Below are 26,264 nucleotides of genomic sequence, written 5' to 3' on the forward strand. Positions count from 1 at the left end.
CAGACTTATGATTAAATAAGAATTGTAGATAGAGTTTTTTAGCCCCCTATTGTATCTGATTTTCTGTAGCCTTAGGCAGTTGGAACCAGCAGAGACCCTGAGTCCTCTGCCTCAAACAAGGTTTATACTTCAAAGTCTTCATTCACATTTGGGGTGGGGTGGTGGTGGCAAAGCTTAGGGGAAGAAACGCTTAGAAGAAAGGCTGGAGCAGAGGCCTGAGTGAGACTTGAGCTGATTGACTTTGACATTGAGAATGTTGCCCTGAATAATGCTCAGGGAAATGAAACAGTTGGCTTTCTTTCAAAGCAGCAAAGTATATTGTTTTGAGAACATTCTTTCAAAAAGCTAAAATTTATTTCAGATTTAGTATATGAAAGAAAAGCTTGCTTTCTCAAGTTCTTCTTTGTTTTGATAAAGTAGTGATCTACAGAATCAAACCACTGCCGTGCCAAAACTATACTTAAGGAATATAGTATGCACTTCCTTTTCATTTTACTTATGGGTAAAATGTCAGCTTCCTTTTTTTACTGTACTTCTACTGTACAGTGTATGCTTCTTTTAAACCCTTGATTTTATACCAGAGATTGACCCTGCTTTTATGTCATTGACTTTGTCAGCATATGATAAAGGTAATGTATAAGAAAAGATAAATATATATAAAAAAATCAGTGCTATGTATTACTTTGTTCTTTGTGAGCCATAAAAATGTGTTTTAACGGTTTCTCAACTGGTTCTGTTGAATGGTAGACCGGCACCTGTTATGTCATATGCAGTCACTTACTAAGCAGTTTAGAGTGAAAAAAAAATCTGTTTGGCTTTAGTAGCAGAATATTCTTTGATGTTTGTTCCTAGAGATGGCTTTTTCATAATCCTAAACATTTTTCTCTATTTCTCAATGGGAAATTGAGGGAGGAGACCTAGTTTATTGTATTTATCATAGCTTTCTACCAGCTTCAGTACATGAAGATTTACCTCTCTTACCCTTCAGTTCTTTACAACTGCTGATACTCTCTGCCCATTTTGCCATCCACATTCTATAACATTTTAAAAGTAGATGCAGCATGTTGTTGTTGTTAGGAGCAATGGAGGCGGTCAAACCCAGAGTGACCCCGTGCACGACAGAAGGAAACACTGCCCAGCCCTGCGCCATCCTCACTATTGTTGCTGTCCTTGACCCCATTGTTGTAGTCACTGTCTCCATCCATCTCGTTGAGGGCCTTCCCCTTTGTCCCTGCTCCAGTGTTTTACCAAGCATGATGTCTGTCTCCAGGGACAGCAGGTGCACAATATGTGAAATGAACTCTCAGCAGCCTTACCTTGCCTCCAAGGAGCATTCTGGCCATTCCTCTTCCAAGATAGCTTGGTCTGTCCTTGTAGCAGTTCATGGTACTTTCAGTATTCTTTTCCACCACAACAAATCAAATGCATTAATTCTTCTTCATTCATCTTTAGTCAGTGTCCAACTTTCACATGCCTATGAGGCAGTTGGAAATCTGTGGGTTGGGTGAGGCGCACCTTAGTTCTCATCCTTGCTTGATCTTCACAGTAACATCCTTGCTTGATCTTCACAGAGATCTTGTATAGCATATTTCCCCAGTGTACTGCATTGTCTTTGCATCTCTGACTGCTTCTTCCATGCGCATTGATTGTGGATCCAAGCAAGACAAACTCCTTGACAACTTCAGCCTTTTCTCCATTTATGATGTTACCTGTAGGTCCAGTTGTGAGCACTTTGATCTTCTTTATATTGAGTCATAATCTGTACTGATGCCTGCAATCCTTGATCTTCATCAGCAAGTTCTTCAAGTGCAGCATAGTTCTTTAAAGAAAATAATTCACAGACGTAATGAACTGACCCATGCTCAGTTCTGAGAGGTGTTGCATTCACATTCTAGTGCTACCTTATGTAGAAAAAAAGTTGAAGAATCACTTAAACTTGTCATTTCTCATTGCTGCTTTGAAGTTATTTTGCACATTAAGATTGATAAAATTGAGTATGGCACAAATACTCATGTGTTTTTTCTTAATTACTTTAGAAAATTAATAAAAGTGTTCATCTCAAGTTATCGATTTTAGAAAACATATTCTTTAATTGAATTGGCTCAATATTAAATATAGTTTACCTATATCAGTGTTTTGATCAAGAGCAATTTATTTTGATGGCATTTTAAGTAAGGGTTTAGTTTGAATTCATGACAATAGTTTTTCTTAATGCTAAGATTATAAAATGGTTTTTATTCCTATTATAAACCTTTTGTAAAATTTTTGCCTGACGTTACTTTAAAACTTCAAATAAATTTCAGAAACAAAAATAATTCTACTTGCCACCAAAATACCGTAACTCTTAAAATTTGATAGCTTGATTATGAAGTCTTCTAAATTGCAGTTATCCGCATTGTATACTTGTATTAATTAAATCTCCTCTGACTCTTTGGAAATGGGCTCACTAAAAGAAAAAGAAAAAAGGCCAGGACTGAGAAGCATATTCAGAACATTTTAGAACTGCTCACCACCCTTCTTTATATTATGTTACTTTCTTTATGTTAGTTTTCTTTATACAGAGAGTTCACAGTTATAAAGAACCTGCTTAAATATAACCCATGACAAACCAAACCCAGTAAAGCCTATTATGAAAACTTAAGGTGTACATGAAATGTACAAAAACCTGAAGTTGTAGCCAAAAGGAAAGAAGATGGTCAGCATATCTCAAAAAACATTAACCCTCACCTTTCAATATTGAAGGATTCTATGAGCAAAATATCGAACAATGAAGAAAAGCATCAAAAAGAGGATGGAAGGAATACATAGAGTGACCAAGAAGAGTTGGTGGCCATTTAGCCACTTTAAGAGGTCAAGAACTGAAGATATCGAAAGAAGTTGCACTGAAAGCATTGGTGAAAAACAAGTCTCATAGAATTGACAGAGCACCAACAGAAATGTCCCAACAAATTGATGCAGTGCTGGAGGCACTGACTTACTTGTTTATGCAAACCATGTTGGAAGACAGCTACCTGACCAACTGATGGGAAGAGATCCATATTTGTGCCCATTCCAAAGAAAGATGACTCAAAAGAAACACGAAATTCTTAAATGATTTCATGACACCTAGCAATTTATTTCCCATTCAGAAAACCTCTTAGGCATTTAGGAAGAATTGTTAGTGAAGATATTGTTGTTTGAGGATTACCATGCTTTTTTGTCCACTCTAGCCCACAGTCAGTTTGATATTCCTGCTGGAGTTAATTCCCACTCTCACCCACTAGAGAGTTCAGAAAAGTTGTTTCAGTAGGTGGTGCTTGATCTCAAATTTTTTGGGACATTGGATTAGTGAGATCATAGCAAAGTATCAATTTGATTTGTGTATGAAAACATGACAATATTAAGATTTTAAAACTACCTAGTCTTCTATTTTTTATTTTTCTATATTTCATTTTACTTTTTGATTCTGTGTTCATTGCTTTAATAAACTGAACACACTTTTTGTCACAATTCTTCAAACTTATATTCTCACAATAACCATTTAGGTAAATATTGTTTTGTGAGGTAATATCTCAATTATATAAGGTTCAGAGAAGCTAATGACCTTGTCTACTTTTCTCGCTCTTAGAAGGATTTGAAGCCAAAATTCTTCCATTTGTTGAATTTGGTGGAATAGCCATTGTCTAGATGTGACCACAAGGTGGTGCCAAAAGACAGCACATGGCCATCGCCATCTCCACCTCCCTGGATGGGAAACCAACCCAAAATCCTAACCCAGACATTTGGGAGTTGTTTGAGAGTGACAGTCTCGGAAACCCATTGGGCCAGCTCTATCCTGCTCTGTAGAGTTGCTGTGAGTTGGCATTAGCTTGATCAGAGTAAGTTTTGTTTGTTTGTTATTAGGGAGTCTAGAAGACCTGACAAGTATGGTGAGAATGAAGATAGAATTTGCATCATGCTCATGTGTCATCTGGGCCTGTTGTAACTAGCTTTTAACACATATTTTCATCCTAAAGATTTTTCTTATCTATATTGTACATTTACTTTGGACTGCGGGAAATCTCCACATGATATAAATACTACAAAGTATTTTCTAATAGTTGCACGGCTTAATCCTTTGGGCAAATCCATCTTCAGTGCCCTCCCACTTGAGCACCGTGGCTACTGTGGCAGGCTGAGCTGGAACCTGTTGTTGAGGGTTCAGTGCTGCGTATGTGGAATTCTGGGAAGAAGGCTGAACATTTTCAGGTGCTGTGAGAACTCATGTCAAGTAGGGGCAATGTTAAAAGTCTAGTAGATTTGGAAATTTGGAACTAAATTGTCTCAATTTCATAGTTCTTATGAAGTCTCTTTCTCCTCTTTGTCTAGAGCTGACGCCTGACCCTCTCTGCACTGGTGGTGGTCCATCTATTCTTCATTATGTTATTTCAGTTGGTGGTGACTCAGGACATTGAGGTTATAATTTGGCAAAGGTTATAGTTTGACAAATGCCAAATTACATTGTAGAGTTGATTTTACTCTTTGAGATTCAACACCTCTCTGTCTCTGGACATCTGAACTTAATAACAGTATGAGCCTAAATTTGTTCCAGAAATTTTAATACAATGATTTGAAAACCCCGCTCTTCTAGCTCTGCACATACCTTCTTCTCTCAGTTCCATTGCGTAATTGTCAGCATCAGTCTTCATTTACTGCAGAAGTTCTGGGGCCTACCTAAGGGTGCTTCATCTGTTAGTATGTGCCAATTAAGCTCACCCAGCTAGACCATAAAAAGGCAGATAAGAAAAGCAAAAACACAGAGTATCTCAATTTAGCAAATTAGACTAATCTGTAAGGGATTCCTAAGTGTCTAGAAGAGAAAAACCTATTGCACTACAGAATTGCAAACTTTATTAAATACCCAGCTTTGTGCTTGAATATATATATATTTTTTGCTTGACTAAATTTTAAAAAATCAAATTGTACTCACTATTCCTCTGATGTAGAATTTCTTTTATGAATGTGGCAATATATGGAGAAGGATCTTGATATTTAAATTTTATCCTACATTAAGAATGATGTAATTGTATGATACACAGTTGTTTTACCTCCCAGTCAGGGCAGAGTTACACTTCTATGAAGCTGGTGACCCTTGCAACATAGAAATAAGACAGAGCAATTGAATCATTTTCAAAATGTTGCGCAGTTCAGTATGGAGTTGACATTTGGGAGAGGGCATGTTCATTTTATTTATTTTTATATGACCTTAATAAAAAAAAAACCAAAGTCACTGCCATTGAGTATTTTATTGCTCCCATTAATATGTATAGTTTTCCTTTTTGTGAGATGCTGTAAGCTATTGCATACATTGATTTGTCTGATGTTAAGTGTATCTTATGTGATTGTTCATTCCAGATTATATGTAGTCAAGAAACTTTATACCAATTTTATTATACCTTGGTAAAGTTTACAAGTGTCCAATGAAAAATGGATTTTTAGAAAATCATTTATTGGGGGCTCATTCAACTCATCACAGTCCATGCATCCATCCATTGTGTCAAACACATTTGTACTTTTGGTGCCATCATCATTTTCAAAATATTTTTCTTCTTGAGCCCTTGGTATCAGCTTCTCATTTTTCCCCTCCCTCCCGCACCCTCCCTCCTTCCTTCATGAGCCCTTGATAATTTATAAATTATTATAATTTTTGTATGTCTTACACCGACCGATGTATCCCTTCACCCACTTTTCTGTTACCCATCCCTCTGGGAGGAGGTTATAGGTAGATCCTTGTGATCGGTTCCCTCTTTCTCACTCCACCTTCCCCTAATCCTTCTGGTATGGCTACTCATTCTTGTTCCTGAGGGGTTTATCTGTCCTGGATTCCCTGTGTTTCCAGCTCTTGTCTGTACCCATGTATATCCTCTGGTCTAGCCAGATTTGTAAGGTAGAACTGGAGTCATGATAGTGGCGGGGGGTGGGGGGAGGAGTGGGGAGGAAACATTAAAGAACTAGAGGAAAAGTTGTATGTTTCATCGTGCTGTAATGCACCCTGACCGGCTCGTGAAAAGTGGGTTTTTCCTTACGCAGGCAGATTGAGGTCTCAAAGGAAGTAATCTTTTCTCCTTTAATCTTTTGCACTGACATTTTAAAAATAAAATTTAAAAGAAGTCTTAGACTTTTGTTTGCTCTTTGACAATTGTTTTTACTTTGTGGCAATTAAAAGACATTACTGACACTTTGGCATTATGAGAAAAAGGACAGTTCTAGGGAGCTTGAAAAATACCTTTTCTCTTTTAATTTATTTTTTGTTGTTGTTTAACCATTTAAAGGGTATGATTCATTTTTACAATACAAGCAGCATTAATTATGCTCAGCAATTTGTTCACACCATTGCTACTCTCTCTTTACGTTTTTCATAAACCTAAACAGAAACTCACTATCTATGGTGCAGTAGGTTGCTGCTCCCCGCCCCCAACAGTTTTATTGGCATATAATTCATATACATATGTCAAGAAGAGGTGTGCAGTCATCACCACAATCAGCTTTAGAACATTTTCTTCATCATTATTGGCTCCTCATTTCCCCAACCTGCCCTGCCACCCCCTAAGCGTCCATTGATCCAGTTACTATCTCTATAGGATTACCTATCCTGGACTTCCTATACGGAAAGCACTTATAGAAACACCACAATAACAAAGTAAAACAAATGTAGTAGGTTGCTTTTATGTGGCCTTTCTTATCATGATTCTGTTAACTCTCGCCAGATGACTGCTTACAGCTATGCAAATTAGGTACACATGGCCCACTAAGGGCATTGGATATCTCACTAATAATATAAATAAAGTGTATGGAATCATAATGAGGGGATTGCTTAGCTTTGTCATCCCACTGGTCTTCAAAAGAATCATCATTGTGGTGGAAAGGGCCACCTCCCGATCACCATGAATGAGAGCGAGCAGTAGAGTGCGGCCTTTGTATTGGGATCCTGGACCCAGGAGACACAGAAAGAGTAGCAACCACAGGGATGGCAAGTAACAGTGATAGAGATTCGACAACAGCAGAAGCAGCAAAACCAGGAGACTGAGGAGATGGTGTAGTAGACTTGGCCCACAGGTTATCTTAAGTCAAAACTGCCCTTAAGGGTTTCAAGACTAACTCTTTACAGGAGTAGAAAGCTTCATCTTTTTCCTATGGAGCAGCTAGTATTTTTGAACTACTGACCTTGCAGTTAGGAGCCCAGTATGTAACCACTATGCCAACATGTTTGACATTATCTTATTAGACATTGAATTTTTTCACCTTCTGACTATTATGACTAATATTGCAGTGAATATTGGTGTACAAACATCTTAAGTGCTTGCTTTCAAGTCTTTGGGGGTATATATATCTAGGAGTGGAATTGGATAAATAATAATTATTTGTTTAACTTTCTGAAGAACTGCCAAAATCTTTTTTAAAAATAATTTTATTGGGGACTCATACAATGCTTATCACAATCCATACATACATCAATTGTATAAAGCACATTTGTACAATTGTTACCCTTATCATTCTCATCTTTCTCAAAACATTTGCTCTCCACGTAAGCCCCTGGCATCAGCTCCACATTTTCCCCCTCCCTCCCCTCTCACCCCTCCGTCATGAACCCTTGATAATTTATAAATTATAATTATTTTGTCATATCTTACACTCTGATGTCTCCCTTTACCTACTTTTCTGTTGTCTGTCCCCCAGGGAGGAGGTTATATGTAGATACTTATAATTGGTTTCCCCTCTCTATCCCACCCTCCTTCCACCCTCCTGGTATCCCCACTCTCACCACTGGTCCTGAAGGGATCATCTGTTCTGGATTCCCTATGTTTCCAGTTCCTATATGTACCAGTGTACATCCTCTGGTCTGGCCATATTTGTAAGGTAGAATTGGGATCATGATAGTGGGGGGGGGGGAAGGAAGCATTTAGGAACTAGAGGAAAGTTGTATGTTTCATCGTTGCTACACTACACTGCACCCGGACTGGCTTGTCTCCTCCCTGTGATCCTTCTGTAAGGGGATGTCCAGTTGCTTACAGATGGGCTTTGGGTCCCCACTCTGCACTCCCACTCATTCACAATGATAGGATTTTTTTGTTCTTTGATGCCTGATACCTGATCCCTTCAACACCTCATGATCACACAGGCTGGTGTGCTTCTTCCATGTAGGCTTTGTTGCTTCTCAGCTAGATGGCCACTTGTGTACCTATAAGCCTTTAAGACCCTAAATGCTATATCTTTTGATAGCCGGGCACCATCAAGCTTTCTTTTCCACATTTGCTTATGCATCCACTTTGTCTTCAGCGATCATGTAGGGAAGGTGAGCATCATGGAATGCCAGTTTAATGGAACACAGTATATTTGCATTGAAGGAATACTTGAGTGGAGGCCCAATGTCCATCTGCTACCTTGATACTAAACCTATAAATATATGCACATAGATCTATTTCCCCATTCTCCAAAATGTTTTCTATAGTAGGTGTACCATGCTATGTTCCGTCCAGTAATGGATAAGGTTTCAAGTTTTTCTACATCCTGTCCAATACTTGGTCTTATATGTCTTTCAGATGAACTTGGCTCAACTCACTGACATTCAGTCAATCCTGATTCATAGCAACTATCCTAAACCCACTGCTACCAAAGACTTGCATTATCCTTGTAGATGTGGAAAGTAAAAAGCAGAGTGACGATTAGTGTTGTGCACACCAAAGCCTTTGCTGTTATAAACTTAGTCTAGTTGATAATTTTTTATACATTTCTTATAATTAAGGCCCACATAGTGACAAAATATCTAAATGAATAAAATACAGTGTTCATGGTTTGGAAGCGGTGATACAGGCACCTTGGACTCTAGACATCAGCTTAGCGGATACAAAAACTTCATACTCTATTCCGTGCTTGTAAGTGTAGATAGGCCAGTGTTGCATTTTAGTTCTTCAACGTTCTCCTTATTCTCAGGTAGCTGTTCCAAATACTTTCGTTGTTCTTTGTATGGCTTGATTTCTAGACCTTTTCCTATTCTGGATCCATACTGACTAGTATCAGGATAGAGTGGCATGGCTGCCTTCCTCAGTTTGAGGTGAACCTATATTTGCTTGAGGTTGCAGTATGTGTCTTGACCTTGTATGTGTCTTGACCTTTGTTATTTGTTCACATTTAACCTATAGTTAACAAAAAAGTCTTAATTTTATCTTTATATGATATGCTACCAATAAGTATCTGATAGCATCTCATGTTTAGCTAGTATAAAATAGTTTTAAAGGTGTTTTATAATTATCATTCCATTTGGTTCTCATTAGAACCTCTTATTGGGATCATGTTGAGATTGAGGTAAAAGTGCAGTGATATCAACTGATTTTTCTGTAGTTTAATATACATACTTAGATTTTACTGTAATGCAACTTTCTGTCTAGCTCTGATTTTTCTTCTCAGTGGATCTTTTACATTATAATTTTTAAATTTATATTTCTGTGAATTGAATGAAGGCTTACAGAGCACATTAGTTTTCCACTTAACAATTCATACTTATTTTGGTTTCATTTCATTGATTGCAATGTTCACAATGTAACACTTATCACACTTTCTCCCTCCGTTTTCTATTTCCATTCTTCTTTCTTTCCTAACTTCAGAACTTTGCCCTTGGGCAAATGGTCTTCAGTGGCTGATTAGTTTAAGGCCTGTGTTATTGTTTCTCGTAAAGCCCTATCTGTTGTGTGACTGAAAATTGAGCTATGGGAGTTAGCTCGTTTTGAGGCTTGAAGGATAGCTGACGGTCTGGGTTTTCGGGGTTCTGTCCATCACTATCCAACCCAGCTAAGCCTGATCTGCTTTCTGATTTTGAGTTTTGGTCCATAGTGTCCTTCCTTAGTGGGTGTTTGAAATCTGTGTGTATTACTGGGTTCTCTTATAATTAGCCACCATCAGTCTGGCAAAGACTATACAAATTGCAACCTGTTATTGTGAAATTTTCACTTATTTTACTTGATTGCAGTTATGCTTAGATTACAAATGTGGATTAGAAAATATGAAGTGCTAACATTTTGGGGGAAAATTTATATACACAAAATTCATGTGTATGTACTTTAACGTTATTTAAAGGTTACTTTTCTTCTATTATAAGAAAAGTTATTTCATAAGAAGTTGAAGTTTTTTGTCTAGTTACCCTAATTAGTTCTTGGGAAAAACTTGTAGGACTCTTTATTCTTAATCTTTCAGTAGATTCAATCTGCAGTTGTCATTTCCTGTTGGTCATTCATTGGAGAGCAATTGGCCATGTTTATTCAGTGGCACAACTGTACAGCTACGTGTAGTATACGTCATTTGATTAGGAAAATATAAAAAATGAGATGGACAGGAAATTTCCAGAACTCTGTTCTTGGTGGCCCACTGTGACCACTTTTAGGCCATGTTTTCCTGTCTCTGGCACCTTCCATATTGCCAAATCAAATTATCAACTTAATTTATTCAGTGTTTTGTTGTTTGTTTGTTTTTTTGTCTGCTATGGAAACACAAAATTCAAGTCTTAAGTTGCAGTATTGAAAGGTTCTATGGGAAAAATGTTGAATGATGCAGAAAGCATCAAAAGAAGATGGAAAGAATACACCAAGTCATTGTACCAAAAAACTAGTCTAAATCCGTCATTTCAGAAGGTTGCATATGAACAAGAAACAATGGTGCTAAAGGAAGAAGTTCAAACTGAACTGAAAGCAATAAAATGCACTGAAAGCATTAACCAAAGACAAGGCTCCAAGAATTGATGGAATACCAACTGAAATTTTCAACAAGCTGATGAAGCACTAGAAGTACTTACTTCTCTATGCCAGGAAATTTGGAAGATAGCTACTTGGCTAACTAACTGGAAGAAATCCATATTTGTACCTATTCCAAAGAATGGTAACCCAAAAGAATGCTCAATTTACATAATAATAACATCGATATCACATGCAAGTAAAATTTTGCTGACGTTCATCCAATGATGGTTGCCAGAGTTACAATGACAGGCCGTGGCCAGAGGTTCAGTTGGATTCAGAAAGGGAACTGGAACAAACATTATCATTGCTGAGGTCAGATGGATCTTGGCTGAAAGCACAGAATACCAGAAAAATGTGTACTTGTATTTCATTGACAATGCAAAGGCATTCAATTGTGTCATAATAACAAACTGTAGATAACCTTGAGAAGAATGGAAATTCCAAAGCACTTCATTGTAGTCATGCAGAACTTGCACATGGATCAAGAGGCAGTTTTGCGAATACTGCGTGGTTTTAAATCAGAAAAGGTGTGCAACAAAACTGTATCCTTTTACCATTCTTATTCATTCTGTTTGCGAAGCAAATCATCAGAGAAACGATTGTATGAAGAATGTAGCATCAGGATTGCAGGAAAGCGTATTAATAACCTTCAATATGCAGATGATACCAACTTGCTTGCTGAAAGTGAGGACTTGATAGTCTTGCTGATGAAGATCAAGTATTGCAGCCTCCAGTATGGATTACAACTCAATATAAAGTAGGCCAGAAACCTCACAATGGGACTTATAGGTAACATCATAATAATTGGAGAAGAGGTTAGAGTTGTCAAGGAGTTTGTCTTTCTTGGATCTACAATCAATATTCACGGAAGCAGCAATCAAGAGATCAAAAGATGAGTTGGATTTGTTAAATCTGCTGGACAAGACCTCTTCAGAGTACTGAAAAGCAGAGATGTTACTTTGAGCACTAAGGGACACCTTATATGCATGTGCAAGGTGGGACATTGAATAATGAACGAAGAATTGATTTGAATTGTGCTGAAAAAGAATATTGAAAGGACCATGGACTGCTCAAAGGTTAAACTGATCTGTCTCTAAAAACAGCCAAATGGCTCCTTTAAGGCAAGGATGGTGAGACTTCTGCCTTTTATACTTCGGACATGTTGTTAGGAGAGACCAGTCCCTGGAGAAAGACATCGCGTCTGGTAAAGTAGAGGGGCAGCCAAAAAGAGAGAGGTCCTCAAGGCAATGGATTGACACTGTTTCTGCGGTTGTCGACTCAAACATAGGAACAACTGTGAAGATGGCGCAGTACCAAGCAGCGTTTTTTTCTGCTGTGCTGCTTTCAGTCAGAACTGATTCGATGGCACTAACAACAATAACTGATGCAGACATGATACTAATACCTAGGCATATAAATGATGAAGTAAGTCATTTTTCTCAAGTAACTCTTCATCAAATGGGGGAGACAGGGATTTTAAAACACGCTAAGACTTGACGAGTGTTCTGGTAGAGTTACCAAGCATCCTTCAGGTTACCTGAGAAGATTAATGCTTTCAGGGAACTTAGGAGACAGAATGCCTAACTTTCTGGGCTGTTTTAGGGAAGGTTTCATCTGGAACCACTGCTAGTGTGGAGGCCCGAGGGCCTCAAGGTGTGCAGATGTATAGAGATGGGGAAGCCACATACATGTTGTGTAATAGCAACAAGCTATGCTTTGCTTTTGTTATATTTTGAACTTCCTTGGAATACTGGAAATTTTCCTATAATAAGTCAACTGTAAATGGGGCAGTGATGGACAGTGGTAATTGATTCTCAGGCATATGTTGGTTTTTCATTGATAGACACCCCAACAGCTTACTACTGGAGGAAGTGTTGTTTCTCCTGCAGTTCAGGTGGTTATGCAGTGCATGTTACTAGCTGTCTGTCTGGTCCTTAATATGAGATACTGCTGGCATGAGATACTGCTGGCATCATTGCAAAATCAGCCCCAGTTCCCACAGGCTGGGCCAGGTTTGCATTCCTATAGGATTGTAGAAAGCCAGGGAGTGTTTTCTCTCCCTACATTCGATTTGAATTACAAGCTTATATATTTACTACTGCCTTCTCTCCAGGTGGCTGCTTGCGGAGTTGGCAGGGGCTGGGGGGCGTTAGTGGAGGAGTTGGAGCATCTGCCAGTAAGCGTCAGGCCATCTGTGACTCTTACATACATAGATGTTTTGACGCGGGAGAGTGGAAACCATTTTTAAAGTTGTCCTTTTCTAAAAATGTACCTGTTGGACTACTTAGTGCCTCTCCTCAAGTTGATTATTTGGATTACTTACTAAAATAACAGAACTTAGACATTTCAGGGCCATTTCTGTTTTTCAATGTTGAGATCAGTTGTACACCCATCTTGTTTGACTTCACGCCTAACCAGTTTTAGAGCCTTCAGTAAGTTTGTTACAGACCATACTTCATTTTATGGCAACTTACTGTTTAAAAATTTGTTCTGGAATTTTTAGCTTCCATATTGCAGAAGGTACTTTCTGAAAGCTAGGGTTCTTCATTTGTACAATGATCACGCTCATATTAATAATGTATTGAGTATCCATTTGATAGCGTATCCTCTTTTTTGTTCAAGTGTATTCTTAGATAAGTCTGCCAAGCATTGCTGATAGAGATTGTAACCCTCATATGCAGATTGTATCACCTTTCCAACTTTAAGCATGGGATAGCAGTGGCAGAAAAGTTGAGGACTTGGGAACAGTGCTAGCTTGTTGGCTCATTAAGCATGTACTGTGTTCTGGGGGCCATACTAAGTGCTTTATACGTGGCCACTTAATAACTTGTCCACTAGACCCAGAGAAGTAGGTGTTGTTGTCAGCGTTTTTCACAGCTGAGAAAATTGAGGTGCTGAGGCGGTCACCCTAGGACTTGATTCCACACTGTCTTGAGTCTAGGCACTGAGCTTTGGCTTGTCTTTACTGCCTGGGCCACATTCTGTTTACATCTGTGTACATCTTCTGGCAGGACAGATAACTTGGCTTGCCTTGTCACTGGGCAAACCTGTGAACAGAAGCACAATTAAATCCTGTCAGATGTAGGATGGGGATATCTCCCAGTGTGCAAGGGAACATGCCTCCTCTCTGGTTTCCTGGTGGTGGGCATGGCTTATTTTTGTTGACCAGCGCTTTAGTGCTGAGCCACTTCTCAGTGGGCAGTACTTAGACAGTCAGGTATATTTTGGCCACAAGCCATTTGAGGAATCACTGCTTTCAATAACAGAAGAATCTCTTTTAGCTTGAGCCACACATGTATGTGGCTTTTAATTTTGATGTTTTCTGTCTTTAATGTGTGTATATGATTCTATTGGAGTGATTTATCTTCACTATAATTCAGATAGTTGTAGACATTAATGATCTCCCCCCTCCACCTTTAGTCATCCATTAGCTAAATAAATATGCAGAGTTTTTTTGTTTTTGTTTTTTTAAATCTTCTTTTGAAGTGCATTGGGAAGGCTCTGGAATGCAATCATTTTTGTAGTGGCTTACATGGTTTCCTTAACGTAAAACTAAATATATGTACATAGATCTATTTCCCTATTGTTTCAGATAAATGCATTTACATATGTACATGCCTGTATTCTATTTCTCGCCTCGTTCTTCCACTATCATGGTGGGCTTTCATTCGGTGTCAGTAATAACACTCAGTTACATTGCCCGTGACCAAGCTCTTTCTTCCTGCTCAAAATTAAGTCTTAGATCTTTTGTTTAGTTTTGTTACTTGGAAGAGTTACATTTCTAACAAGGTAGGAATTTGAATCAGAGGGTTTCTTTCAAGGTCCTCTAGGAGCTTCAGTCACCTGTTTTGTCTTGGTCTTCATTTTGAAATTGAAACTAGAAGACATACCGTACCTTTAACTGAGTAGTATGTGGTTCATTTCTACAATGTTACCCTTTCCATGTCTCCTTTGCTTTCCCTCAGATACTTCAGTAGTCTTCTGTAGTCAATAGCAGATAAAGGGTTTCTTATATGAGGGGGTAGCCACCAAAATAGATTTTTTTCAGTTATATATTGAAATATTTTTTAAAAACATCTTTATCTCCTAATAACTACTCTCCATTACACTTGCTACATTTGTCACACCTGTGATTCCATTTTTGGAAACATTTTTCAAACTCATCTGTTTGCATGGCTGACAGTTCCTCCCTCATTTTTTTTCTGCACCTCCTTTTTTTCCTGCACCTCTTCTATGTCAAATTGCTGCTCTTTCATGCCCCTCTTTATTTGTGGAAACAAAAAGAAGTTGCACTGATTAAGACCAGGTGAATAAGGTGTGTGGGGCAAGAAAAGCATGCTTTTTCTAAGTAATGTAATATCAGTACTTTTATACTATGTACCAATTAAGTAATCACCAAACCATTACTATCATATCTTTAGCACAGAAATAGTAAGTAGTAAATTGATTTACTTTTTGTTACACTCTGTTGCCATTTTGGAGCTATTTAATTATATGGAAACACTCGCTGCACTTTTTTTTTTTTTGTCGAACTCAGCTCATATGTCTTAGATCTAGAAAAAATTTCCCTTAGGCTGTGCCAGAAGAGACACAAGTGGTTTTGACAATACAACGAGGCCTTACCGAAATATTCCTAGAGTAGCTCTGCTGATTAAAGTAGGAATTGAATAAAAAAGGAAGGAAGTGATCATTGTTTTCCTTCTCTGTATATCAGTGTTTTGGGTAAAGATGGCAGCAAAAACCTGAAAGACAATTTTTGTAATTTAAAACTTTAAAAATCTTTTGTGACTAAAATATGGAAACATTTTCATTTTCATGTAGGAAATGGAATAAGCTAAGACTGCAAGAAAAGGAGAAATCTCTAAAGCTGGAAGACAACTCTGAGGACAGTGATGCTGAGTTTGATGAAGGTTTCAAAATGCCGGGTTTCCTGTTCAGAAAGCTCTTTAAGTAAGTATTGTGTGCTCTGCTTTGTGTGTTAGTCATCAAACCTTTATGCACAAATTAATGTTTTAGGAACTGCACCATAGTTACTTTCAGGTACTTGCAGCAATTTATTGCAAATAAAGACATTGTGAAATGATATTTTAACCACATGGTTCATTAAAATTAGATAATAAATTGACTAACGTGTATATTGGCTATGTTTTTCAACTCACAAATCTGTGGACTTATTTCGATTGACTAAGAACAATATACTTTATACTCTATATTTAAACTTTGTTGGTTGTTATTTGTGGGACCAACCTCTGATTTGTAAATCAGACTAATAATAAAGCCAATATTGGAGAAACTTTTAACTTTTACATGTAAATTAAAAACAAACAATTGGGGAGATTATTTTCTAGTTGCCTTATAGTATACCTAAGGTTTTAATACCTTTGAGTTCACCAAATGTGTATCTTATTATTTTATGTAAATGTTCTAATATTAAAAAATGAGGATGTATTCAAGCATAGTCAAGATTAAATTGCTATGTTAAGCTCTGTCTCAGTTGTCAAGTGGCAAGCATAGTAGAGACAAGGTTTCCTGTTAGATGTTGCATTTGTAGTGTATCCCTGAGCTGATGAGTTTTCAGTGATGAATGTAAACACCGAAGAACATTGTCAATCGTGTCACTCATGGGATTTACTTAACAAGATGCTTTAGGAAACCTTACCCTCTTACATGTGTACTGGAAGTTAAACTGTTAAGTAGCTTCTGTCTCTTGTATTATCAATTGGTAGTTGGGCTTAAGATACTGATTTCTTTTGAGATACAGCTGTCAGCCATATTCTAAGTTAGTGCAATGTCTATTTAAAAGTGACATGTTTTTCTATTACCTCTAAAAGAGCTTATTTTATAGTTTTAAATTTTGTCTGGGCAGCAAGGTAGTGGTAGTGGGTAATTATTTTATTCTACTAAGCTTGTAGGAAAGTTGAATCCTAAACATAGGAGTGACTTACTGGATTGCTGTAACAAACAGAACCGCCAGGAATTCAAGTTAGAATCACATGACTAATTTTTGCAGACTGTTCATTTTATAGCTCAGAGAGGTGGCTGGTTTTTTTAATTGCTTCTCCCAGATGAAAATTAATTAGGAAAAGTAAATAAAAACAACATTTATTGGCAACGCTTCTCATCTTCTCTAAAGTGATTTCCTTTTAAGGAACAGTCCAAGTAGTGTCAGTCTTGTGCTAGTGAGAGGAATACTCAAATGATAGGTTACGTTAATTTAGTGAAGACAAGTTATTTCTAAATGTATAGTAAGGGATTTGTCAAATATCCTTCAGAGTCAAATAGATTGTGTATTTTTGTTTAAATGTCCAAGTTTTTTTTCACAAAGAAGATTCACAGTTAATAGAACCAATCATTGCTTACTAAGGGTAGATGGAATTCAGTATGTTAACCTTTTTGTAGTTAATGCAAAAAACCTGGCAAGGTTAGCAGTTCAAAACTACCAGTGGTTCCTAGGGAGAAAGATGAGGCTTTCTGCGTCTGTTAAGAGTTATAGTTTGGGGAACCCTTAGAGGTCCTTCTTCCCTGTCCTGTAGGGTTGTATGGGTCAGCATGGACTCAGTGGCAATGAGTTGTTGTTGAGGTCATACAAATGCATGTTTTTGATTTTTTAAAATTTAATCTTAATTGTTCCTTCCTGGAAATTATTTTCTTTTCATGTCTAAAAACCATTTTAAATATTTATAAGTATTAAAACTTTGATTTATTCTGCTATATCAAAAATTAATAGGATTGCTGTTTTTATTTTGTGATTAGTATTTACCTAAGCCAATTTAATTTTACACTGTAAATGTATTTTTACTATAATAACCACTCTTTGGAATTAAATGAACAGTGTATTGTACTCAAGGGAGTTGGAAGGTAAAAATGATCTATTTATGTGCTATTTTCTGCAAGATAATGTTTAAAATTCGTTATTGAAAGTTTATCCATCAAAGTCATTCTTTTCCATAATTAAACAGTTGAGTAGCAAACTTCAGTCAGTTGGCTTTACTTTTCGTTGGATTAATGTGACAATGCAAACTTGTACCAGCTGTCCATGGTTATTTGGTTATGTGATGAGAGTAGCAGAGTTCAACACTTTCTTTACTATTGTACAACAGCTTGTAAGAATCTGTGACTTTTCTTAAGGAGTGATTTTTAAAAATCTGTATCCCAAAGGTTCTGAAAATTAGATTCTAAAACCCATTTTAGTTTAAGCCATGTATTTGTTCTATTGTGTGTCTTACTAGGAGATTAAGGCAGTAAGGCCAGCCACTCAGTGGCAATGTTAGAACTGGAATCCAGATTCCCTAATGACTCAGCTTAGGATGCATACATACCCAACAATGTGTCTGGAAGGTCCAATGTGCAAATGAATTTCTCTGAGCCATCTTGTGTCACGGATAGAAAGAAAAGGCCACCATTTCCCACCTTTGTACAGGGTCCTTGTTGGAGTTTTCCATTTAGTGATATGACAACGGTATTATGTAGCAGACATACTCACTTAATAACATGCTTAGGTTTAAAAGACCAAGTCATTATATGAAAATCAGTATTGTGTGAAAATGGAGCATGAGCACATCAGATCACAAAATGTAGGATGAGTATATCATTACACATCTGCCAAGTTATATAATTATATAACTGCTATATTTTATCATTTAATAGCTGTCAAGTTACATAACTGCATAACTGCCAAACAACTGAGCATCAGACCCTAGCCAAGTAAGTCATTTTTTGCATGGAGTCCTGGTGGCTTAGTGAGTTATGCACTGGGTTGCTAACCGCAAGATCAGCAGTTCGAAACCACCATGAAAACCACCAGGAAAAGTTGAGACTTAATACTCTGTAAAGATTCAGTCTCAGGAACCCATAGGTGTGACCCTGTGGTTCTACTGTTTTCTAGGGTCACTGTGAGTTGTAATCAACTGTATATACAAAATGTTAAATAAGGAAAAGTGGGTGGAGGGTGTTTTTAAAGTCATTTATTTAGTGCTAATCATCCTATTATAAACACAGTTGTGTGCTGTTTGAAAATCCATATACATTACAGTTGTAGATGAAGAAACACAACCAACAAACTTAACTTTTCTCGTATATAACATAGTATCTAAATGTCCCAATTCCCTCCTGGACTCTTTCTAGTTACTGCACCTGTCTTTTTGTACCGCTTATGATTTCTCACTATCTTTTCTCCCACCCCTTCCTATTTTAATGAACACAGAAAAGCCTCGGGCTCCTGTTGGAGGGAGGTAGTTTGGTGCCTGGTGGTGTAGAGGAGAGGTTGCATGTTGGGCTGTGATCCACATGGTTCACAGTTCAAAACCACCAGCAGTTCTATGAGAGAAAGACTGGACTTTCTGCTCTCGTCAACAGTGACAGTCTCAGAAACCCACAGGGGTCGCTATGAGCCAGCATTGACTCCATGGCATGAGTTTTCTGGGGGTTTTGGCTCTGCCCAGAGAAGCTGATACCACTGTTGTGAACCTCAGGGAATGGATGTCAGTTGCGTAGAATGTAGTGATTCTGGAAACTGATAGTACCTCAAAGCCATTTGGAAAGCTTTGTAAAGTCTGTATTTTTCCAAAGCCAAGGTTCTGCATTTGTTCGAGGGAAGAGTTTCTCAACCTCACACATTTGACATTTTAGGCCAGATAATTTTTGGTTGTAGGGACTCTCTGCTGTTTTTTTTCTACCTCATGGTTATAATAAGTATCTTAATTATAAAAGAAAAATATGGTATCAAATACTACTAGATTAGTATTAATCTATTTATGAAATGTTTACATCTTTAAATTAGATACATGTTAGTATGTTTTTTGACAAATTAAGTTTTTAAAAAACATAATGAGGACATTTACATATGTGTATTACCTATCTTGCAAATATGTCCATGGAGGTGGTAGAACACACAGCAGACCAAGTTATGAAATGTTTAATTTTTTTCCCTTAAAAAAATTGGGACTTAGGTGGATTTTACATTTCAGATCTTTGTATTCCACAGCCTAAACTTTTAATCAGCTCCCACATCAGTGTACCCCCTCCTATTTTTTAACAAACAAAAGTATCCAGACATTGCCAATTACATTATAAGAGAGGAGAATTTCCCCTGACTGAGAACCACTGGTCTAGTTTATCTCCAAAGTAAACTTTGGAATAGGGCTGGTTAGGGTTTGAATTCTAACTTGTTCTTTTTCTATCAGTATGACCTTTGGCAGGGTACTTAAATTCCTTTGAATTTTCCTTTCTTTAAGTATAAAATGGGCTGACTATCTGTTAAGGGTTGTTGTGAGGCTGTATCCAAAGCACGTGGCCTAGTGCCTCCTAAATAGTAACCGTTACTCTCTGGCTACATACCATGTACTGAAAAACCTGCCATCCCTGAATTAATGATCTTCTATACATACTGGGCATAATTTTGTTTTGATTTTCAATCCTGTATCCAAGTTGCATACCCAATGTGTAAATTATACTTAGCAGGTTTAGTAAGCAGCAGATTCTCATTTAATGGCAGTAGATGCAGTCAGACTTCCAAAATTGATTTTCAAATATCGAGAGTAGGGGGCATTCATTAATTGTAGCATCTTTACTGAGAAAAGAAATCAAGTAAAACTAGTTCAGTGTGATCTGAAATCCAAAATGAGCCTTTGAGGCTATATGCCACGGAACAGATAACTGTGAGTTCAAAGGTAAAACAACAAATGCTTAGACTTGTCTTAAATAAAAATAATCCTTTAGCTTTCATTGTCTTTTAAGTATATCTCATCTTAGATAGTTTTTGTTAAAATGGCTAATAAATCTCATATTATTTCATGATGCTAACTCTTCCCCTTTGCCTTTGAAAACATTTTTTCAGTACTCCTTTTTATTTTCCTGTAGGGCATGAAATATTGGTGCTTTGGCGGAGAAAGAAAAATACTAGTCCTGTGTTACCTATTTTTAAGGAGGGGAAATATATAATTCCTATAAGTCCTTATTTAAAATGTTGATCATGCCGATCTTTTTGTGTTTATGACAAAATCATAATCAAGTTTTGGTTTAAAATATTTACAAGCCCTTTTCCAAATTACCCTTTCAAAGACCTTCCATAGCCTTTATCCTTTATTTCATTGTGTATTGTTGTCTTTAAACACTTCTTTGTTGTATCTGTAATATAAAAATCTTTTGTTAAGCACTAATTTTGAGAATGTGTCTTTCAACTGGTTTATTACCTTAAAACTTAATTTTTCTTATGTAAGAGTAATATGATTTTGAAGTGGCTTTTCAACAATATAAGCTGTAAATTGCAGTGTCGTCTGTCTTTCTATTTTGATACTAGTCAGATTGCAAAAATAAACATTAATGCCTCCTTTTTGTGGATAAATTAATGCAACTTTATGTACTAAAATTACTTGTCCCCTTCCTCAGAAAGATAGTGAATAGAAGATAATAACTTCACTAAGCTATTTCTAATGTTGAAAAAGAAATTAAATAGCCCCCTAACTACCCCATCCATCAGTTTAATTAGAAACGTGTTAACGCTCTGTAAAGAAAAATTTGTGATTTTATGCCTAGGTGATCAAAAATGTATGACCTTATAAATATAATACTCATGTAAAACACACATCCGGCATGTTGCTATGACTGGAACTAGAACCTAGACAAATGATTAATTCATGAGTACTTTCTGTTATGTATTATCCAACATTTGCTATTTTCTTTTTTCTTGTTGGTGTTTGTTGTTGTAGGTACCAGCAGACAGGTGTTAGGTGGCTGTGGGAATTGCACTGCCAGCAGGTAGGAGGAATTCTGGGAGACGAAATGGGATTGGGCAAGACCATCCAGATAATTGCCTTCTTGGCAGGTCTGAGCTACAGCAAGATTAGGACTCGTGGTTCAAATTACAGGCAAGTGCTCCTCTGCAGACTGTCAGTCTGTGGAGCTCAATTAATATTTCATCAGATGTATTGCTGTGGAGGAGGGTCTTGTGAATTATTGATGACATTTCAATTACAATATTCCTTTAATTCTTTTAGTGGGGGACATCAAAGGAAAATTTTTACGAGACAATGGAGCTGTAGGGCAGGAGAAATTAAACATGTAACACTTTTAATGAATTCCAAGCATTGATGCTTCATTTTGCAGATGAGCCCCACTAGATATTTTGGGTCAATACAATGTCTAAGGTTAGCTTTTACCAATGGATTGTTTACAAACCAAATTATGTTAATATCAATAGATTATACAATATGGAATTTTAAATTAGACATAATAACTTTTGTTCCATTTATTAAATTTTACATTAAAATATTTGTTCTGGCAAGAGACCCGGTGAGTATTACATAAGTGCAAAGTCTATTCATGGGGAAAGTTGGAGCTTTGGAAGAGTCATTCTCTTGAATTTCTTTTGTAATCAGTATTCATTTTGGCATGTATAGCTCTTTTTCTTTTTTAAATGAGGTTATTTTCTAAAATAGACTGTGCAGTATGATTTTTACTCCCCTCTACAATATTTGAGAAATTTATAAAATTTTAAAGCCAACGCATAAATGGCTGTTCAAAGAAAAAAGAAAATTTTGCTTAAGTTTTAATCACTGTTTTCTTTTAAAATGTGAACAAACTAGTAGGACCTTAGTGTTCCTAAGTAATAAGCATTTATTGAATCTGAGTTAATTCATTATTGCATTGAAATACTTTATATTGCATTACTGTGAGGTTCTCTGTGTTGAAGGTGTCTATTTCTGTACATCCGTTTTTGTAAAAAATGTTTCTGACTAAATTATGTAGACTGTTTCTTTTTAAGCCAGAAATCAAGAACTCCTTGGGTTACAGTGGGGTTATATATAAGAAGGAACAACAAGCTATTTACCACATTGTTGTGTTGTAGAAACCTTAGCCACTTAGTAGTTCAATCTGGAGACATTTCTGAAAGAATGTCCATGTTTTGTAGTTGAGTCAGCAAGTTGGGACCCTACTCTTTGGGAGCCAAAGCTAATCTTAAATTAGGAGTCAGGAGCCGGTTGCAGTCCTCAGAGGCCACCTCTTTGTTTTCCTTCATTACCTTTTCATTCACTTAGCAGACCAAGATCAACACTGGCGTGAAAGATTTTTCAAATATTTAAGACATCCCAGTTGTATTTGTGTAGATATGAGGTGGAACAGCATTTGGATAACTTGAAATATTTCTTGTTGTTATTTAAAAAAGAGTTGTATAGAAACAGGGTTTTTTTCTTCACATTTGGAAATTACATTTTTCCAGGAACACACGAAAGCATTGCAAACCACAGCAAAAGTCCGAGTGGGATATGAGCATTTAGTTTCCTTATTTATGACTCATTCTGCAACTTGAAAATGCTTGCTCTATTCAGAAGAAACCTTTGTTTGGCCTGGTTTCTGTGACTCTACTGGGTTTTTTGTTTTGTTTGTTTGCTTATTGTTGTTTGATAACTGAAATGCCCCCAGCCACTCCAGATGATTTCGAGGACGGTCTCTTTTTCTTTAAATGATTTCTGGGATTTTCTTATTTCCCATCTCTTTTCTTCCTTTCCTGTTATGAAACTTAATACTTAATTCTCTGAGCCTAACTGAAGCCATCCCTACAGTGTATTTTTGATTTAAAAATTAAAACATGCTCTCTTGAGTAGTGGCAATCCTACTAGGAGTGAAGTCAGGGCTAATAATGAGCAGCAGCTGTAATCAATTAACTATCCATGCTCTCATCCTCTTTTCTGTAATGAAATAGTGTGGCATGTTGGATGATAGCCCAGATCATCTTTATTAAAGTAGTATTGGTAGAAAGACCAGCTGTAGACCAAGATCGTCTAAGGAACTTGGTCTCTCTCTTTAAATGTGCCAGAGTGAATTTTTCAACATTTTCATAGCTATTTTAGTTTCTCTCCTAAAGAAAAATGTGTGTTTGTTATAAAAGGAGGCTCGCCCTCTCCCTGCCCTTGTATAGTGCTCATGTGGGACAAAGTAGAACTGCCCAGTGAGTTTCTGAAACTGTAATTGTTGACAGGAGTGGAAAGCTCCATCTTGTTCCCAAGGAGCGGATGGATGGTGGTTCCCAACTGCAAACCTTGCAGTTAGCCACTCATCACGTAACCACTGTGCCCGCAGGGCTCTGTTTAAAAGAGGCACACTCATATTAAAGTCTGGTCGACTGAGGCGACCCCGTGTGTGGAGCAAAGGAACTGCAGGCCATAGCCCTTCAGTGGTTGGAGTTTCAGAAGTAGACCGCCAGGTCTTTCTGCCTTTGGGCAAATTCAGCCTTTGGGTTAGCACAGAGCACTTAACCATCTGCACTGCCCTGGGCTCCTAGGCTCAGGTGACCAGATTTTCACATTGATAAAGCGGGACACCATTGAGAAAACTCATCTTCTGGCGAAATAGCCACATGGCAGCCGAAAACCGTATACCCTAGCTTGTCATGCATTCTTTCCAAAAATCTGGACTTTTTAAAAACGCCGTGGGGCGCAGGAAAAATTGTTAAAAATCAGGACGTCTGGTCACCTTATGGACCTAGAAGCATATTGTGCTTAATAAAAGCTGGTTTTTGTGTTCCCAGTTGATAATTAATATGTTACCATACATATTATGTTGCTGTTGTTAGGTGTCAAGTCAATTTCAACTCATGGTGACTTTATATGACAGAGCAGAACTGCTCCATAGGATTTCCTAGGCGTTATTGAAGAAAATTGTCAGGTCATTTCTCCCACAGAGCAGCTGGTGGGTTTGAACTACTGACCTTATAGTTAGCAGTCAAGTGCTTAAATTTATCCATTGTGCCACCAGGGCTCCATTATGTTGTTGATAGAACCTCTGACACTTTTGATAGAAAGCGAATAAATCACTTACCTCTCAAACTTAAGTTAGTGCTTTACCATGTAAGATATTATTTAATAAGTTTCTAATTATGAATAAGTGTCCTGAAAAAGTTCATTAACTTTTAAGGTAAATATTTCACTTTCTAATTCCTGAAAAATTCTAAGGTTTGGATAGCAAATTTCTGTTCTGCAGATTGAATTGTTTGGCCATGAAGGTATTAGCTTCATTAGGTGATCAATGATAATCAAAGGTGAAATAAATTGTAGCCAGTTTAGTAAATGATCATCATCATCGTTTTTACTCATCTCCCTGGTACTAAGGGGAGGGAAGAGGTGCTTCCATGTGTGAGACAGCTATTGGGTTTTATTGCCTCAGCATTGCTAAAACCCAAATCAATGTGAAAATGCCCATTTCTATTATGTTAGAGGGAGACTGACCAAACGTCTACAGGTGTAATGATAGACGCTTAAGCATAGTGACATGCTGACCTTAAATGACAAAGTCATCACCCTGGCGGTTGATAGAACGTAAGTTAAAGCAGAGGAAACAGTGCTGTGTGACCTGAAAACTCATACACCCGTGCCTCATTATTGACTACTTCATTATCCTACATTTTATATTTAATACTGTGGTAAAAAAATGTGCTGTCCAACTGTTTTGCCCAGTAATGACATATATCTGACAAGCATGGCTGTGATGGTTAAGGTTATGTGTCAGTTTGGCTGAACCATGATTCTCACTGGTTTGACAATTGTGTAATGTGGAGATTGTTTAATGATTTAATGTGACAGATATAGTCACCTGCTACTTGGTGATCTGATGTGGTCATCCTCCATTTTCCCATAATGAACCTTAAAACCTAAATATGTCAGTAAATGAGGAATAGGTGTATTTGTATTTATCCTTATTTTGAGTGAGTTTTTGTTTTTTACTTTTTAAAAATACCTGTAGAACAGCTTTTGATTGTTTCTTAATATCCGCTAAGTACATATTAAAGATAACTTCATTCCTCTTGGAGGTCATAGAAAAACGAATCCGTTTAACCCTTTTCAGAAATGAATATTTCATATTGGGGTAGGGCTGAGCCACTGCTGTGTCCAGGGAACTTTGAGGTGGTACCTGCACAGGACCATGTTAGTGTATTCCACACTTCTTGGTGAGAATCATGACTTGGAATTTCTACATGAAGAAACAATCATCCACTGTAGTCCCTAGCTTTTTGTTGTCTGGATTCTTCCTAGTAAGCAAAGTGGAAGGGCTCCAACTATAGGTTAGGGGCAGAGAGAATCTAGGTGTAGGTAAGAGGCATTTACTCACATTGGAGTCACCAAGAACATGGGAATAGCATCCTTTGGGGCAGAGAACAAGGGTCAGCCTTCTCTGGCTTGACTAAAATTTCAGTTTTCTCATTAGAATTACAGATTACTGTTCAGTATGCAGAAGATTAATTTTAATATTTCAGGTACTTTGGATTAAGCACTGAGATCAAAGGAGAACTTTTCTCTGCCCTTAAGGGGCTCATAAGGGGCATAAACAATTAAAATAAGGGCGCTGAGCGATATAGCAACTCTGGTATAGGCACTAGCTAGATGGATGTACTAAGAAGGAGCCTTAGCCTTCCTGAAAGAAAGAGACAAAAGCTCTATGAAGGATGTGCATCCCTGTCAATATCTGAAGGGTGAATGAATAGAAGTTGGCTAGGATAAGAGATCAAATAGGAACAAGGCAAAAAAAGTA

At 37.3% G+C, this 26,264-nt stretch overlaps 1 protein-coding gene across 4 annotated transcripts in view; it reads left to right on the forward strand.

Moving 5' to 3' along the window:
- ERCC6 (ERCC excision repair 6, chromatin remodeling factor) overlaps positions 1 to 26,264 on the forward strand; it is a 112,182-nt gene that overhangs the window by 31,441 nt on the left and 54,477 nt on the right. For 3 of the 4 annotated variants that reach the window (XM_075564170.1, XM_075564171.1, XM_075564172.1), the window contains exons 6-7: positions 15,564 to 15,692; positions 21,449 to 21,607. In XM_075564170.1, coding sequence (XP_075420285.1) covers positions 15,564 to 15,692; positions 21,449 to 21,607 — 288 coding nt within the window. The remainder of the gene's footprint in view (positions 1 to 15,563; positions 15,693 to 21,448; positions 21,608 to 26,264) is intronic. The other variant, XM_075564173.1, reaches the window with a different exon arrangement.

Source organism: Tenrec ecaudatus, chromosome 12 (genome assembly GCF_050624435.1).
Source record: "Tenrec ecaudatus isolate mTenEca1 chromosome 12, mTenEca1.hap1, whole genome shotgun sequence".
Classification (NCBI taxonomy): Eukaryota; Metazoa; Chordata; class Mammalia; order Afrosoricida; family Tenrecidae; genus Tenrec; species Tenrec ecaudatus.